General features: G+C 47.1%; 1 protein-coding gene across 2 annotated transcripts in view; it reads left to right on the top strand.

Annotated features, from left to right (window-relative positions):
* Positions 1-15,868, top strand: part of prex1 (phosphatidylinositol-3,4,5-trisphosphate-dependent Rac exchange factor 1) — a 69,093-nt gene that overhangs the window by 41,403 nt on the left and 11,822 nt on the right. For both annotated transcript variants that reach the window (XM_040194210.2, XM_040194209.2), the window contains exons 18-26: positions 206-354; positions 447-532; positions 1,608-1,747; positions 2,635-2,779; positions 2,913-3,088; positions 3,289-3,450; positions 3,629-3,839; positions 13,839-14,136; positions 14,766-14,984. In XM_040194210.2, the coding sequence (XP_040050144.2) occupies positions 206-354; positions 447-532; positions 1,608-1,747; positions 2,635-2,779; positions 2,913-3,088; positions 3,289-3,450; positions 3,629-3,839; positions 13,839-14,136; positions 14,766-14,984 (1,586 nt within the window). The remainder of the gene's footprint in view (positions 1-205; positions 355-446; positions 533-1,607; positions 1,748-2,634; positions 2,780-2,912; positions 3,089-3,288; positions 3,451-3,628; positions 3,840-13,838; positions 14,137-14,765; positions 14,985-15,868) is intronic.

Below are 15,868 nucleotides of genomic sequence, written 5' to 3'. Positions count from 1 at the left end.
GTGGATTTTCAATTGCAGTGTTCCCTGAGACACGAATACTAAACTTATACTAATACTTGGGGGATTCTCTCTCTCTGCTTAATGCTGCACACATTTCTGGAGGCTCGTGGCCACCTAAAGCTCTTGCTGTGCAGTGGGGCTTTAGAGGAAGCTGTAAACATGCTGCAGCCTAAAAATAACCACCATTGTGCGTCTGTCCGTCCAGATGGCCGGCCTGCAGGTGGGGAGGAAGATCTTCACCATCAACGAGGACCTGCTGTTCCTCAGGCCCTTCTCGGAGGTGGAGACCATGATCAGCCAGGCCTTCTGCATACGACGCTCCCTGAGGCTGCTGGTCGCCACCAAGGCCAAGGAGTGAGGAACCGCACACTCGCGCAAAAGATGCACAAACACGTACACACACTGAACTCAGGACTCACTGGTCCGACTGGTCTTTTCTCTCCCAGGATTGTGAAGATCCCGGACAACCCAGACAGCCTGTCCTTCAGACTCTGTGGCTCCGCCCCTCCGCATGTCCACGCCGTCAGGAAAGGTCAGTGACTTCATTTGACAAATGAGAATAACAGGCAGGATAATTCTAATTATCATTATAAAATAATAATAATTTAATAATATAAACGATTTGTAAACGATTTTCCTTGCTTATCTCCCAAATTAAAATTTGACTAATTAGTTATAGTCCTTGTTTACTCAGCTATAAAGACGTGAAAATAAAGTAGACAACAAACACTATACTGTGAACACATTTGTAGGAGTTTGACCTTGTTATTGCAAACCTTTAGTGACTTCTGGGGGGGAAAGATGAAGTAACTCTAGCATCCAACCACCTGTTACTTTCTGCTTTTAGTGAGCCTCCATTAGGTCTTTATGGCCACCTGTCTGCCAGACAGGCTGCTGACAGGATTTCAACCCCTAATAGACTCTGCTTTTAAGACCCACTCACACGTTGCTCTGTGATCAGAACAAAGCGTAAAGAAGAGTAAAGCTTCCCCACACGTTGGTTCTAATTCCTCCCGCTGTGTCCTCGCAACCAGATGTTTTCACCACCTACTCGCAGTAGAAACAAGTGCGAGTCATGACAGGTGCAATGAAAGATGAATCCAAATGTGTAAACCAGGCAGGAGCAAGCGAGGACACACACCAACACCGCAGGGAGAGAAGCCGCTGCTAAACACATCCAAGGAATGCAATCTCATGCCTTTACTTTTCTTTTTTTAAGGCCGGGGGACTCCCCCGCTTCCTCTTGGCCCCAGTCCTCTCCCCTCTCCTCTCGTTCCCAGGGTCTTGTATCACTTGTGGCCTCTCTGCTAAATCAGTTCCTAAACCAGTCCCCCAGTGTGATATCCACGCATGGGGTCAAATGGCCCCAGAGTTGGGTAATTATTGCCGACGCCAGCACGGGTATTTTTAGGGCGGAGAGGAAGGTGTTGATTGGACTTCCAGGCGGCGTGTTGTGGCATTGAACTGAGTAATTGTTTACTTTCCGCAGAGAAACCAAATGTAGGACTTTCACCTGACTTTCACCTGACGTGGGTTGTTTTACGTCTCCATTGTGCCTTAAACCACCTTGTGACCTCCGACCTCTGCTCCTGTTTCAACACTTGCAGGTTGGGAGGCGGCGGGGTCGGGGCTTCAGCCCGGACAAGTCGTCCTCAAGGTCAACGGCAACAACGTCAACCACAGTGACTACCAAGAGGCCCTGGAGCACTTTGCGGCGCAGCACACGCACCAGGACCCCCCCCAAGCGGTGAGGAGACGCGTGAAAACAAACAAGGACGCGCAATCCTTTCTTCATTCGCGTGGCCTTTGTTGAGTTTTTATCGAGAGTGTTTGAAATAATAGGAGCCTGTAGGTTTGAAAGGAAATCAACCGGGTCTTCCAACAACACGGGACAACCAGAACAGCAGTAACCCAGATCGTCCTGTCCCGAGACGGAACATAAAACAAAATCAGTTAGTTCGAGCTCCAATGTTTGTTCCTATAAAAAAAAGCAATACATCTATCGTACTTCATGGATTCTTTGTGTTATGCCACTGTAATGTTTCTTCATTTCATCAGCGTTCCAACAATGGGTGGCCAAGTGATCAAACACATAAATCACTGGCTGACACTGGTTGTCGCTGCAGGCCATTTAAAGCGAGGGTGGAACATTTTTCAGCTGTAGGTACAATTACCCGAGAGAAAAGGTAGCCTAGAGCAACACATCATCAACCAAGTTCCACTCCTGCTGCTGAATTTCTTTATTTTATTTGTTTACTGAGCAAACCCTGTTGAGGTTGTTTGGATATTGTTTTATTTTGCCGGCCCACAGCCTTGTTAGGGGCTTGTTGCAGTAACCGCACGTGGTGTAGATGTAGTTGTAAATGTGGCTCACTGATCGCCAATTCCTGGCTGCTGCATCAACCCTGAATACCTTGCAAGGTGGAAAGTGTCTGTGTCCACAGGCCATCTAGAAATACTTCAGATTCTTGCCATCTGTGTATTAAATACACTCACATCTACATCTTTGTATTCAAAAAATGCCCACAACAGTAATTAGTTCTAATAAAACCTCATTATCTGTATTCCATGCTCCCCTCCATTGATCTCACCTTTTTCCTTCTGCACATTAAAGTAATGCCATGTTTCCCGCAGTGTCACTGGGTGTATCGTACCTTTGAGGACGTGGAGGAGCTCCAAAGAGAGCGGGGGGCAGACGAGAAGGAGGAGAGCCCTTTCAGTCCGTATCCAGCGGAGAACGGTTCGGACCCCGAGGGGGAGAACGGCACCAATGGAACAGGTGAAAAACAATGTCTATGCTGAGAAGTAACACCGTCCGGTGTGTTTTGGGGATCGTAAATCCCAATTTGTAAATGCTTTGCTTGAATTAGTTTGGAGTTGAAATACTGACGTGGGAAAGTTGTGCTCCGCAGACCACCGGCTGGGCAGACTGTCTCTCTGTGATGAGTTGCCGCTCGTCAGCGTGACGGTCGATAACGTCCACTTGGAGCACGGCGTCGTATACGAGTACGTCAGCACTGCTGGCATCAAGAGCCACGTCCTGGAGAAGATGGTGGAGCCCAAGGGCTGCTTCAGCCTCACTGCCAAGGTAGTTTGATTATCTTAAGATGATTAGTGAGTTGAGAAAGAGTGCTGCCAATCATTTTGTAGCAGCTGTCAGACAGACACAGATGGCGGCGGGCTGCTTGGAATGTTATTTTGGACTCTGCATTATAATAAAGTAAATCAAGTTCATCAACTTTAACTGCAGGATTGATCCATCCCCACCATTGTCTTGTATCCACACAGATCCTGGAGGCGTTCTCTGGCGACGACAGCCTCTTTGTTCGCAACTGCAGTCAGCTCATCTCCCAGAGTGACCGAGTCATTACCATGCCTCAGTACGAGTTCAGACAAATCTGCGACAGCAAATTGGAAAGTATCCGACGGCGCATCAGCAGCTACAACCAGGTACGAATACATTGGCCTCAGATCCAACTGTTGCACACAGAAAGATTCCCTACTGGTTGATATTAAAGACCCCGAGATTCTTTATTCACGTGTGACTTGAAATCATCATTTTAAAGAATAGAATCGAAGTGCCGGCCGTGCGCGTTGTGATTTCACTAAACGAAGCTTGTGTCCCCAGTTCGCCCTGGAGCTGAGGAACAAGGCGTGGCCCTCATTCAGGCAGGCCGGCCTGCGCCCCCACCCGCTGGGCTGCATGGACTTTGTTCCCACCAACTGCCACGTCAACTTCATGCAGGTGTCCTACCCCAAGAGCACTACCTCGGCTGGCAGGACCTTCAGCATCCGCTTTGGGCGCAAGAACTCCCTGTTTGGGATGGATCTCGACCAAGGTAGATGCGGGTGCACATCCCCGCACGCACACACACACACACACACACACACACACCTCTATCTGATACGTTTTCAGTATCTATGTCCCAAAACCGCTGCTTACACCAAGCTTCTCCCAGATCCTCCCTCTCTCTGACAACACCGCCTAACCCACTTAACACCCGTGATAATGTTGACTAATTGCCGTCCATGACCATTCAAACCCCTCAGCTCAGAGAAAGTAATGTGGAGTTCAGCCTCCCACGGTAGCCATAAGGTCTCAACAATTCACATAGTAAATTAGATGAGCCCTTAAGACTCCATTAGCCCCCGGCAGCATCCACGTTATTGTCAGTGAAGTGAATGATGTCAGAAAAGACTGCTGCTGCTGCTGGGGGTCAAAGCAGGAGAGAAAGAGAGCGAGGGATCTGAGTGGAAATGGAATGTCGACAAAGAATAATTTCAAGAACAGTGTAAAACGTTGTAAGAATACGTGTTCAAGATTTGGAGCCTGGTTGGGGTTATCAAAAATTCAGCCGAATGACTTCTCTCGTTCTGGAAAATTTATTTGTCAGATCACAGGTCAAGTATCAGCGCTGCGTTTGCAAAGGCAGGAGCAGTTCAGGCAGCACACAGGCCGGAAGAACAACTAACTAACATCAGCAAGAACATCATGTTTTATAACCCTTGAAAGACAGAGAAGGAAATATTTCTATTGGCCCTAAACTGGCGTAGAGGAGGACCTTCCACCTCCCGCATCTAAGATCCGGTCACATCCAATGTCCAGACTCCTGACTTAACGTAAACATCGTAAACAGAGTGTGTATGTTGAATAGTGTTGGTGTGTCTCTAACCCCCCTTTGGCTGGTAAATCTTCTAGTTGACCCGCAGACCTTACATTCCTCAGCCAGGACAGAAACTGACTCCCCATCCTGTCGGACTCGTGTCTGCCTGCTTGGCAGATCCTGCTTACCCCCTTACTTAACTCTTAAATCAAGACAAGACAGCAAAACCCCCAACTAAGCCCATGAAAATAACTTTTGATTATCAATTCCCCCTTTTTACATAATTCATTATGTAAACCAAAAAAAATCAAAAGAAACCACCAATCTAAACGCTAAATATCTATATCAGTGAATACGGGTGAATGCAGCAGTCATGGAAATCCCTAAACAGTACAAAAAATCTAAACCGAGTATAATAGACACAGAATACATCCTAGCCTAGAAATATCACACCATCTACGTGTATGCATCCACTATATATGATGTGTGCAACAGTTAGCAGATCACGCGGACAGGAATGTTGAACCTAAAAGGATTTCTTCTTCAGGTCCCTCGAAGTCGGTTCTTACCATACCTATCTCCTCTCCAATCTCCTCCGGCCCTAACAATTGGATCCTTTCATGTAACAAAGCCATCTGGTATGGCAAGGGGCATTTTAGCATCTATTGCAGAGGTGATGCGTCGGAGACATAGTTGTCTGATAAAGGGGATGCAGCAGCATCCACAAAGGGCAAAAACCACTATTGCGGTTACTAAGGTCAGAAAAACTGACAGGAAGAAGCCCTTCCATTGTCCAAAGTATTTACCAAACCAATTACCGACGGTGCCGTCTATACCAGAGTGTTCAGCTAATTCAACAGACATGGCTCTTAGTCCGTGTAATGCTCTAGTAAAGGATCCATCTGGGGCGGTGTTATTGGGGATAAGAGTGCAGCACGCTTGGCCAAACATCGCACACACTCCTCCTTTTTCAGCTAATAACATATCCAAAGCCATTCGGTTCTGGTAAGTCATCAATGAGGTGGCCGATAGTTGGCTGTGCACCCCTTCCAGAGCATCTCTTGTCATATCGGTGAGCCGCTGGATATTGAAATGTACATAATTTTGTCGATCCACATTTTTGTTTACAGTTATAAAAAGGGAGCAATGATTCCCATCCGGCCGCTATCTGATCCGTTAACTTGTATTGATCAGGTACCCCTCTCGGCACACTATCACACAGTGCGTAGTTACTTCTGCAACTTTGTATGGACCTTCCCAGCGGGGATCAGTCCAACTGAGTCTGGCTACTTTACGTAGTACCCAGTCATCCACCTCCACTGGTGCACACTCTCCTTCTTCTTCAAAAAGGATCTCTGTCACCTGTTGAGAGATACTCATCACAGTATTATTACACATTCTCATATAGTCAGATATTTCCACATGTTGGTACTGCAATGGGCTGACAGTGGTAGGCAAAGTGGTTGTTAACGGACAAGGCATCTTTCTTCCCGTTAATACCTCATGGGGGCTTATCCCTAACTTAGAGTTAGGACATGATCTTATCCCATACAGTACTATTGGCAGGGCTGCCACCCACGTCCGCTTCGTTTTAGCACAGACTTTAGCCAAACCTTCCTTTATGGTTCTGTTAGCTCTCTCAACTAGCCCTTGAGACTGAGGGTGATAAACTGCCCCAAATTTATGCTTGATCCCAAACGTTTTCTCTATTTCTTGTAGTTCAGCGTTCGAGAAGTGTGAACCATTATCCGATCGTATGACTTCTGGAATACCAAATCTGGGTATTAGTTCTCTGGTCAGCCATTTTACTACGTCTGCTGCTCTTTCTGATTTTGTGGGGATCGCCTCCACCCACCTAGAAAAAGGATCAACGCATACCAACAAATACCTCTTGCCCTCAACTTGGAAACTTCCAAGTCCAGCCTTCAGTGTTAATGTCCACTTTTATTGCTCTTCAGCCCAAAAGCAAAGCAGAGGGTGGGAGACATGTCTGTTACTTGCAGATACAACTCAGCTCATGCTCAGTTTGATCCAATCTATTCATTCATTACTGATAGATCACCAACCTCTCATGGTTAGCGTGTCCAAATGTAAGGGTGTACTACTTGTTGAACATTACAGGATGACCGTCTGTAACAAGTTTCCATATTTCGTGTACTGGTGCTATAAATGTTCCTTTGATCAGACATTTGCTTCAATCATCAAGATACTGTATCAAGTGTATCGTGCACTATACACTCAATAGCAGCACTCAACAATTTACTGCCCATCTCTGAATTTAGGAGAAAACTCGAAAAACTACAAACATTAATCCAAAAAATGGACAATATATACAACAACTCTCCTAATTCCTTATCACCTTCATTCCTCATTTAAATCTTACACAACCTTATCTCTTAATTTTCAATGACTGATTGTCTTGCCGTGGAAAGTGTGAACGCGTTTGACTGTAAGAACGCAACTATTCCATGCGATGTGTGCACAACAGTCTGGTGTTCCATTGTTATATGGGCCGTTTCAATCAACGCTCTTCCAATAGCAGCTACGTTTCTGACACACGAGGGATGCCCTATTTCCACGTTATCCAGCTTGCCACTATAATACATCAAAACCTTACGATCTATGTTACCCTCCCCCTTTGAAACAGAACGGAATTCACAAATCCGTTCTTTTCATCAACATCCAGATGGAAGGGTCTCGAGTAGTCAGGGGGGCGCAACGTGGCTGCGCTGGCCATAGCCTGCTTGGTGGCAATAAATGCAGTCTCCGCCTCCCGGGTCCACACCAAAGGCTTTGAGTAGTTTTTATAGCCTGCACCCAATATTAGCGCCCTCAAGGGAGCCACCTGCACCGAGAAATCAGGTATAATATTCTAGCTCCATGTTACAAGTCCTAAGAATTTCATCATTTCTCTAACCGTCATGGGCCGAGGATGTTGCAAAATGGACGACTTCTGTGTGTCAGTCATAGCTTGCCCTGATGGTGACACAATTCTCCCCAGAAAATTCACCTACTGTCTCCCAATCTGCAATTTCAATTTAGACACTTTGAAGCCGTTTTCCCGTAACCACTGCAGAACCGTTCTGGTAACCGCGTATATGTAAATTGGCGCCCCTTATACGTAAACGCAAACATTTGTCTCGAGCGCACAGCTAGAGGGACACAGAAAAAAGCATTCGCCAGGTCAATGCAGGTGAACCATTTTTTATCAGGGCCTATTGCATTTAACATTGTATAAGGATTTGGGGTGTCATAGTGAGTTGGTACTACAACTTTGTTGACGAGCCTCAAATCATGCACCATTCTATAGTCAGGCTTTCCGGGTTTAGGGACCGGGTTAATCGGGGTATTCCAGGGGGACCCCGTCCTCTCCAATACACCTGCCTGCAGCAACCCTTCAATTGTTTTTTCTATCCTTGCGATTTGTTCCTCCCTTAAGGGGTACTGAGGACGGTAAATTGGGACCGTTCCGGTTTTTAATTCAATTACCACTGGGGCCATTGGAATCAATCCCACATCAGCTCCCCCTTTTGTCCAAAATGTATCAGGAAAATCAACTAGCATGAGCTGTGTGTTCTCATGGTCAGTATTTTCCCTACCATGTGTGCGGCTTAGCATGTGTTTCTCTGGTATAAGTTTTACTTCTGAGGTATGTGCAATACGGTACATGTCATTAGCCTGAGAGTAATGTAAGTTAACATTTTGAGTGGGCACCCAGTCCGTGGCATCAACCCCCGCTTTAACCATCGGCCCCATGTTCTTAGCTTCTCCTCCGCTTTGGATGAGCAAGGTGATGTGAGGAGCAGAGGTCTCTTGTAGCGCATATAGAACTTGTAACTCAGAGGTTAGTTCCACCGCAGCTGCCACACCTTGTTTCCCCACATAGATCTCTCGGACCTTAACAGCAGGATGTCCATGGACCTCGCTTTCAAACTCAAGTCCACTCCACAGGGTGTCATAGTTCTCATCAGGAGACAGCGAATAGTTCATCGTGCAATGAGGAGGATCCGCAGGTGGTTCAGTCGGGTGTAATACCTTGAACCATGGGCCCCAACGGCGGACAGTCTCATGCAGAACAGTTCCATCATAGTCCTCCACTCTCCCCCACCAGACCTCTGCATTCAGCGTCTGTTGAACTTCAGCTTGCAGCAACTGGTGGCCATAAGAGTGGGGTGTGGCACATCGTTGCTGTGTCCCATCCGGGAATGTTACAGTGATACATCCCTTCGTCATTTGCATAATGATATTTTGGGAACACAAAATGTCTCTTCCGTTGATTGTCAGAGTCACCATGGGTTCTGGGAACAGGTTACCGTCAGCCGTCGGATCTGGGCACCCCTATGGCATTTGCTGATGACCTGGGGCCTGATGCCGCAGGCTATTACCCTGTTGTAGTGTATGTGGTGCTTTTGGTGGATAGATATCATAAGGGTATTGAGCTGGGTTGGACTGAGGCCTCTGACCCTGAGGTGGATGGGGGCATGCGTCGGACCAATGTCCAAGCTGCCCACAGCTGAAACAAGTATTCTGTCGTTGTCTAAACTGCCCTCCATTGTTTGGAACTCGGCCACAATTTCCCCCTCCCCACTGTCTTTTCGGTTGCCTGAAGCCACCGTACAGTGGGGCCCCCATCATGTGTTGTGGTTGCGGGGCATAAGGTTGGGGATAGTAAGCCTGTGGAGGAGTGTACGCGGCCTGTTGTGGCTGCTGGCAGGCTGGCGCACATGGGAAGGGAGGGGGGTCTGGATAAGTGTCATATTGAGGTGGCCCTTCCCCCCTGAGATGGCGCTGTTTGGGTCATCTGTTTGGCTTCACTCTTGCCCTGGTTCACCTTCTCTCTGCTTTCCTCCAGCTGTGCTTTCGCCAATTGTAACTGAATATTGTTTAATTCACCCTTTTCCTTATCATATTTTTCTTTGCTCCGGTCCACATAGTGTTTAATCTGTGAGGACAAAGCATCAAAATTCATGACAGACAACCCCACTATTCCTCTTAGTTGGTTCTTCATTGTCTCCGAGACAGCTGACTCTATGGCGCCGCGAAAAAGAAGCTTGGTTCTGTGATCATCCATGACATCTTCCCCTAACTTGTTGTCCCATAATTCTCCGACTCTCCTTAAATAACTATTTCCACCCTCACTGTCGTGTGGGGGAACATAAGTGAGTTCTGTGGTAGCCACCTTCACAGGATATTGGAGTCTGAGCTTTGGCCAGAGCACTGACACCCAATTTGCCAGAGGCTCCCCGTCAGGGAGGTCAGAGGTCCTGGCTTCCCCCTCTAACTTCTGGAGGTCAGCTAGTGAGGCACACGCCACAAAAATTCTTCTAAGATCCCCCAAACCGGGAACACTACCCGCACACTGAGCAAGGAACCCACGAATCCACACTGCACCACCCTTCTCTATTTTAGGTAATGCGAGCTTCATCATGCTTAGGTCTGACAATGCGAGTGGCGCATATGTTGTTTTTTCACTTCCGTCTCTACAAATAGCCGTTAACAGTGGTAGTTGATGAGAGGCCTGAGCATCCCGTCTGATTTTTGACTTCAAATCATTACATTGATGCACATATGCTCTGGCTGCATTCCCCTGATAATATCTGTTCCTATTACCTCTTAACCCCTGTCTCATGGCGCTCCATCGGAGTAGATGACTGTGGTTTTTGTGACTCGAGCGCTGCTCCATGCTCCTGAAATTCCTCGTCCCAATCATCTGCAGGGCCAGGCTCATCTTCCTCTGACTCAACCTGCCTCCCCCGCTCATCCTATCCACGCCGGGTGATTGATTGCCGCTCTGCCTGGGCTATGACTAACAAAGTTTCTTCTCCTGCAACTCTTCCTCCCCCTACATTAAATGAGGTCATAGGTCTGTGCTCGGGTTGCCGCTTCTTTACGACTGTCGAGTGACCCTGTGTTGTGTTTGGATTACTCCAATCGACAGGCTCCAACTGGGGCCTGTCCTCCAAATATTGTAGCGTCTCTGAGAGAAAAGCAGAAACCTTCTCCACCCCATCATTCTCTTCATGTGGATATGGAGTTACCTGTAACAACCCTTTTTGAACTACCAAAACCTGAGATTCTCCTGGATTAGTAGCTTTCCCTTGCCTCAGTGGCATCTGATGTGGTTCATTTAACAACCGATTAGCCTCCGCATATGGGCCTGTCGAGTAGGGAGGAGGCGCACTAGATTTACAACCGGTCTCATGCACTTTCTCTTCTCCTGCTTTGGTTTGCGGCAACTGCATTGCCGTCTTACTCACGAATACCGCATTTATTTCTCCCAGAAATGTTCTACAGTCCGCTAAGAACTCATCTGCCTTTTCTGCACTTTCCTTCTCTTTTCCACAAAATCTCCCCTTAACGGCAAGGAGCGCATGCGCTTGGTCTTTTCCTCTTCTCGCCATCCTAAAATGGTCCTGCAGCTGCTCGCCTGTTGGTTGAGAATCTGTCTCCCTTCCAAACATTCCTCTTTCCTGCATCTGTGCAACCCACTTCACATATTTTTGTTACACATTTCCTATCTTTTTCTAGGGTTTTATCCATATGTCTCTTATAAGTCTTAAATAGGGCGAAACCCAGAGTGCCTTCTTTACACCTCTCCCATATCGTTATGGTTTCCTCCATTTTCATCACAGGTTATTTATTTATTCACACGTGGTTTTTGAACACAAGAGAAAGGACTCAATGCCCAATACTGTGAACCCAATCAAGAACCTTCTACTGTATTAGAGGAATACAGCGCTCGATTGTTGAGGCTTATAACACCAGTTCACTCGTATTGTTTTATTTCTCTCGTATTTATACCACCATCATTTAACTATGATTTTCCCTTTTACCCTTTAATACATATCCCCACAGATGTGTAATCCGGTCAAACACTTTTCACTGTCGGATTCTCAGTCCTTTTCCAAGTCCTGATACGCCCAGCTTCCAGGTTCGGTAAAACACCAGGAGTTACACCAACCACCCACACATTTCCCAGTATGAAAAACAACAAATCTTTCCCTGTGTCCTTATTTCTTCATCTAATATTCTAACCTGCCAGTCCAAGAATCACACGAGTAGGACTGCAGGACCAGAGGTATCTACGTACCACACGGATTGCAACTTGGATTTCTACAGACTAAGATTAACATAAATCCCTGCTCTATTCTAAACTGCCAGCCCACTGCATGCAAACGTGGGACCCCAGTCACCAGAGGTATCTACGTACCACACGGATTGTAACTTGGATTTCTACAGACTAAGAGTCGACCTCAGGGAACTCAAGTGAGCCCCGTCATTCCTTTTTAAACTCCTCATATATTTACCTAAGTCCCTAAACCTAAACCTAAACCTAAACCCCTACACTGTCTAAACTGCCAGTCCACTGCATGCAAACGTGGGACTGCAGTTACCAGAGGTATCTACGTACCACACGGATTGTAACTTGGATTTCTACAGACTAAGAGTCGACCTCAGGGAACTCAAGTGAGCCCCGTCATTCCTTTTTAAACTCTTCATGTATTTACCTAAGTCCCTAAACCTAAATCCCTACACTATTCTAAACTGCCAGTCCACTGCATGCAAACGTGGGACTGCAGTTACCAGAGGTATCTACGTACCACACGGATTGCAACTTGGATTTCTACCGACTAAGATTATATATATTTTTACCTAAATCCCTAAACCTATGGACACTTATTCACTTTCCCTAACGTTGAATTCAGTGTGAGTATGTGCTTATACTTTACATGTGATCAACAGGAAATTTTCAAATTTAGTTTTAAATTTAATGGTCTTATAACGACCTTATTCAGTCAATGGACAGAGACGAATTCTGCAGTTGACAACAAATCTTTTTAGAAGTATCCAATCACAGACATTTTATTCATTTAGAACAAAAGGTTGTCTGCTCACCTGATTCTGTTTGCGCGCCTGTTGTCAATGCTGAACCACGCCGCCGGTCCTTTCGGCTCGGTCCGGAAAACGGACGTCCCCGTCTTTCTTTGTCCAGGTCAGCAAATCACGTCGGGGTCACCAAATTGTAAGAATACGTGTTCAAGATTTGGAGCCTGGTTGGGGTTATCAAAAATTCAGCCGAATGACTTCTCTCGTTCTGGAAAATTTATTTGTCAGATCACAGGTCAAGTATCAGCGCTGCGTTTGCAAAGGCAGGAGCAGTTCAGGCAGCACACAGGCCGGAAGAACAACTAACTAACATCAGCAAGAACATCATGTTTTATAACCCTTGAAAGACAGAGAAGGAAATATTTCTATTGGCCCTAAACTGGCGTAGAGGAGGACCTTCCACCTCCCGCATCTAAGATCCGGTCACATCCAATGTCCAGACTCCTGACTTAACGTAAACATCGTAAACAGAGTGTGTATGTTGAATAGTGTTGGTGTGTCTCTAACCCCCCTTTGGCTGGTAAATCTTCTAGTTGACCCGCAGACCTTACATTCCTCAGCCAGGACAGAAACTGACTCCCCATCCTGTCGGACTCGTGTCTGCCTGCTTGGCAGATCCTGCTTACCCCCTTACTTAACTCTTAAATCAAGACAAGACAGCAAAACCCCCAACTAAGCCCATGAAAATAACTTTTGATTATCAACGTCAAGAAATCCTGTGTCCATAAAGAAAGGAAGAAGTACCCCGTCCTCTGGCCAATCTTTAGCTTCTGAACATACAACAAGGCTGGCATCGTTGTCGGCGATCCAGGAACGCCTCGCCTCGTCGCCATCGTTACAAGTCGCACGTCTGAAAAAGCACGTCTGGATGACGCCACTGCTCTTCAGTGTGCGAACCCGACGGCTCTCCCAGACTGAAGTAAAGGAGACGAGTCTGTCTCAGTCTGTAGCATAGGAGGAATTTAGGCTTACTACGTGAGGCGGAACTATTCTTTCGTCTGGCACCATACCCTGCATTGTTAAGGGACGTCTGGAATGTGCGTGAACTGTATATAAATGTAACGTGTGCTGTGTGCATTGATTAGGCACACCCCAAGAACTTTATCTGTCTGCGGTTTTAGGATTTCTCAAGTTATTGCTGTTTGGCATTTAACCCACAAAAAAATTGGCGCCCTTGTGCATAGCAGTTGCACTAGGGCCCCTTTTACGAAGTTGTTTTAAGAAGACGAAACTGTTATTTTTGAAGGTTTTTGAACATCTCTGCTAATGTGATGCAAATCTTATAGTGAAGTCTGTTTCTCTTACCTCCTGTGACCATGTATTCTCCCGTCTGTATCCATCCTGCAGCACAACTGAACCCCATGTCCCACACCCAGCACTGTGTGACCAGTATGGGCGCTCCCTCTTGGAGCTGCTCCGGCCTGGACGGGGACGAGGAGGAGGAGGAGGAGGAGGAGGGCGGGGAGGTGAGGGTAGACGGAGGCGATGGGTCGACGGAGAGCCGGCGGGGCGGCCGCGGGGAAGGCGGGTTGAGCTTCCTGCTCAAGCAGGAAGACACGGAGACCCAGGACGCCTACATTCACTTGTACAGCCGGCTGGACGTCGCTGTGAGGGAGATGAGGCAGTACGTCGCTCAGATAGACGTGTAAGTCTCACAGTTTCGTTTACATCCTTTTGAGCAACTAAAAGATTTCACCGCTTTAACATCGTAAAACAGGCGTCATCTATGAAATCAAAATCCATGAAATCAATATCCATCCAGGCGCTATTTTCAGCTCCGCTCAAACATTTGTATTCCACTGGTGTTTAGATGTGAGTGGACTATTTTCGTAGCCTTCCCGGTGACATTTAGAGATCTCTGCATAAAAAGCAAGGAGCTGTTATCCCAACAGCAGCCTCCCGAGGCTGTTTGTCAGCCTCTCTTTGTCTGCCTGCCCTTTTGCCTTGTTTAAAACTGAGGATTTACAAAAGGAACATTCTTTAGGTCCAAAATATTTATGGGCCCGGGCTCAGGAACAGGAACAGGGAGTGCGGCCAGGATAACATCAAGAGAAAGAGACTCTTATTTTGTGTCAGTGCCGAGGAAGGGGCGTGACAGTGAGTCTGGATGTTGTTGTGAAGACTACGTCTGCGCGTGCTGTATGATGATAAAGATATAAGCATAGTAGTGAATGATGTCACTCCAATGTACTCTATACATTTATACATATGTACTAAAAAACACATTAGCCACTTTTTATTTCATGTATTCATGCACGTCGCCCCTCCTTTTAGCCTCTTGTCGTCTATCACCGAGCCCACGCAACTCCAAGGGGAGGGTGGGGAGCCTCCGGCCTACGAGCCGAGTCAGCCCCCCTCTCTGGCCCCCAGCGACGACGCCGTCGACCAGGACAAAGTGGAGCAGGGCGGCATCAAAAGGGTCTGCTTCAAGGTGAACGAGGAGGACCAGGAGGACTCGGGCCACGACACCATGAGCTACAGGGACTCCTACAGGTAACGCTTGATCAAGGAAATGTTTGTAAATATTGGAATGTAATCTGGTTATGAGCTCTCGGGCTGAAAAGGTACATAGACGCATATGTCTCTTCTCTATGCGCTAGCTGGTATGAAGCAGGACATCGATATTTAGCTTCTATAGGCACATCGGATACGTCTTTCACACCTGGATTTGTAACTGTGGACTTCAAAACATTGAAACTACTTTACCCTACGAACCCATAATGCTCATCAGCCCCCACCACCCCCCCTCTCTCAAAGTCATTCCAGATGTTGCTCTTTTTTTTTACTGCGATCGAGGGCTAAAAATGACTTAAATGTTTTGGTCGGTTCTGGTTATGTCATTTGCTCGTTGTGAGTTCATTCAGATGTTTCTGCGTGTGTGTGTGTGTGTGTGTGTGTGTGTGTGTGTGTGTTCGGGCGCATGGTTTACTGGGCAGTTCTCCACTGAGCCTCACCCTCCACCACCCACTAAGATGTAGTTATTGGTTGTCGGTGTGGTGGGCTGGTGCGTAACAGAGCCAAATGTTTGGGGCGCAGCCTCCTCACCCACTCTGTCATTAAGGCCACGCCATGTGAAACAGGACTACCTCATCGCAAAAAAACGCTCTGGAGAAATGTTGTTTGCTGCGCACACACTCCTACTTCCAGGCACTGTCAAGTGTTGACTCAGGGTTTGGACCCCCCCCCACACACCTCGCCCCTAGAAGTAGCAGTCCGAGGCTGTGCAGTGAACGTGGACCAAGCAGCTGTGATGAAAGCTGCTACTGTGTTTCATAAAGCGGTGAAACCTTTTTCCGTTGAGTCTTGAGTCAGAGAGAATCAGACATGAAAGCCAGAGGTGGCGACAGACTCAACAGTCGGAGGTCCCTGCCTGAGGA

This window comes from Gasterosteus aculeatus, chromosome 2, assembly GCF_964276395.1.
Source record: "Gasterosteus aculeatus chromosome 2, fGasAcu3.hap1.1, whole genome shotgun sequence".
In the NCBI taxonomy this organism is placed as follows: domain Eukaryota; kingdom Metazoa; phylum Chordata; class Actinopteri; order Perciformes; family Gasterosteidae; genus Gasterosteus; species Gasterosteus aculeatus.
This window is presented reverse-complemented; position numbering and strand designations above follow the sequence as displayed.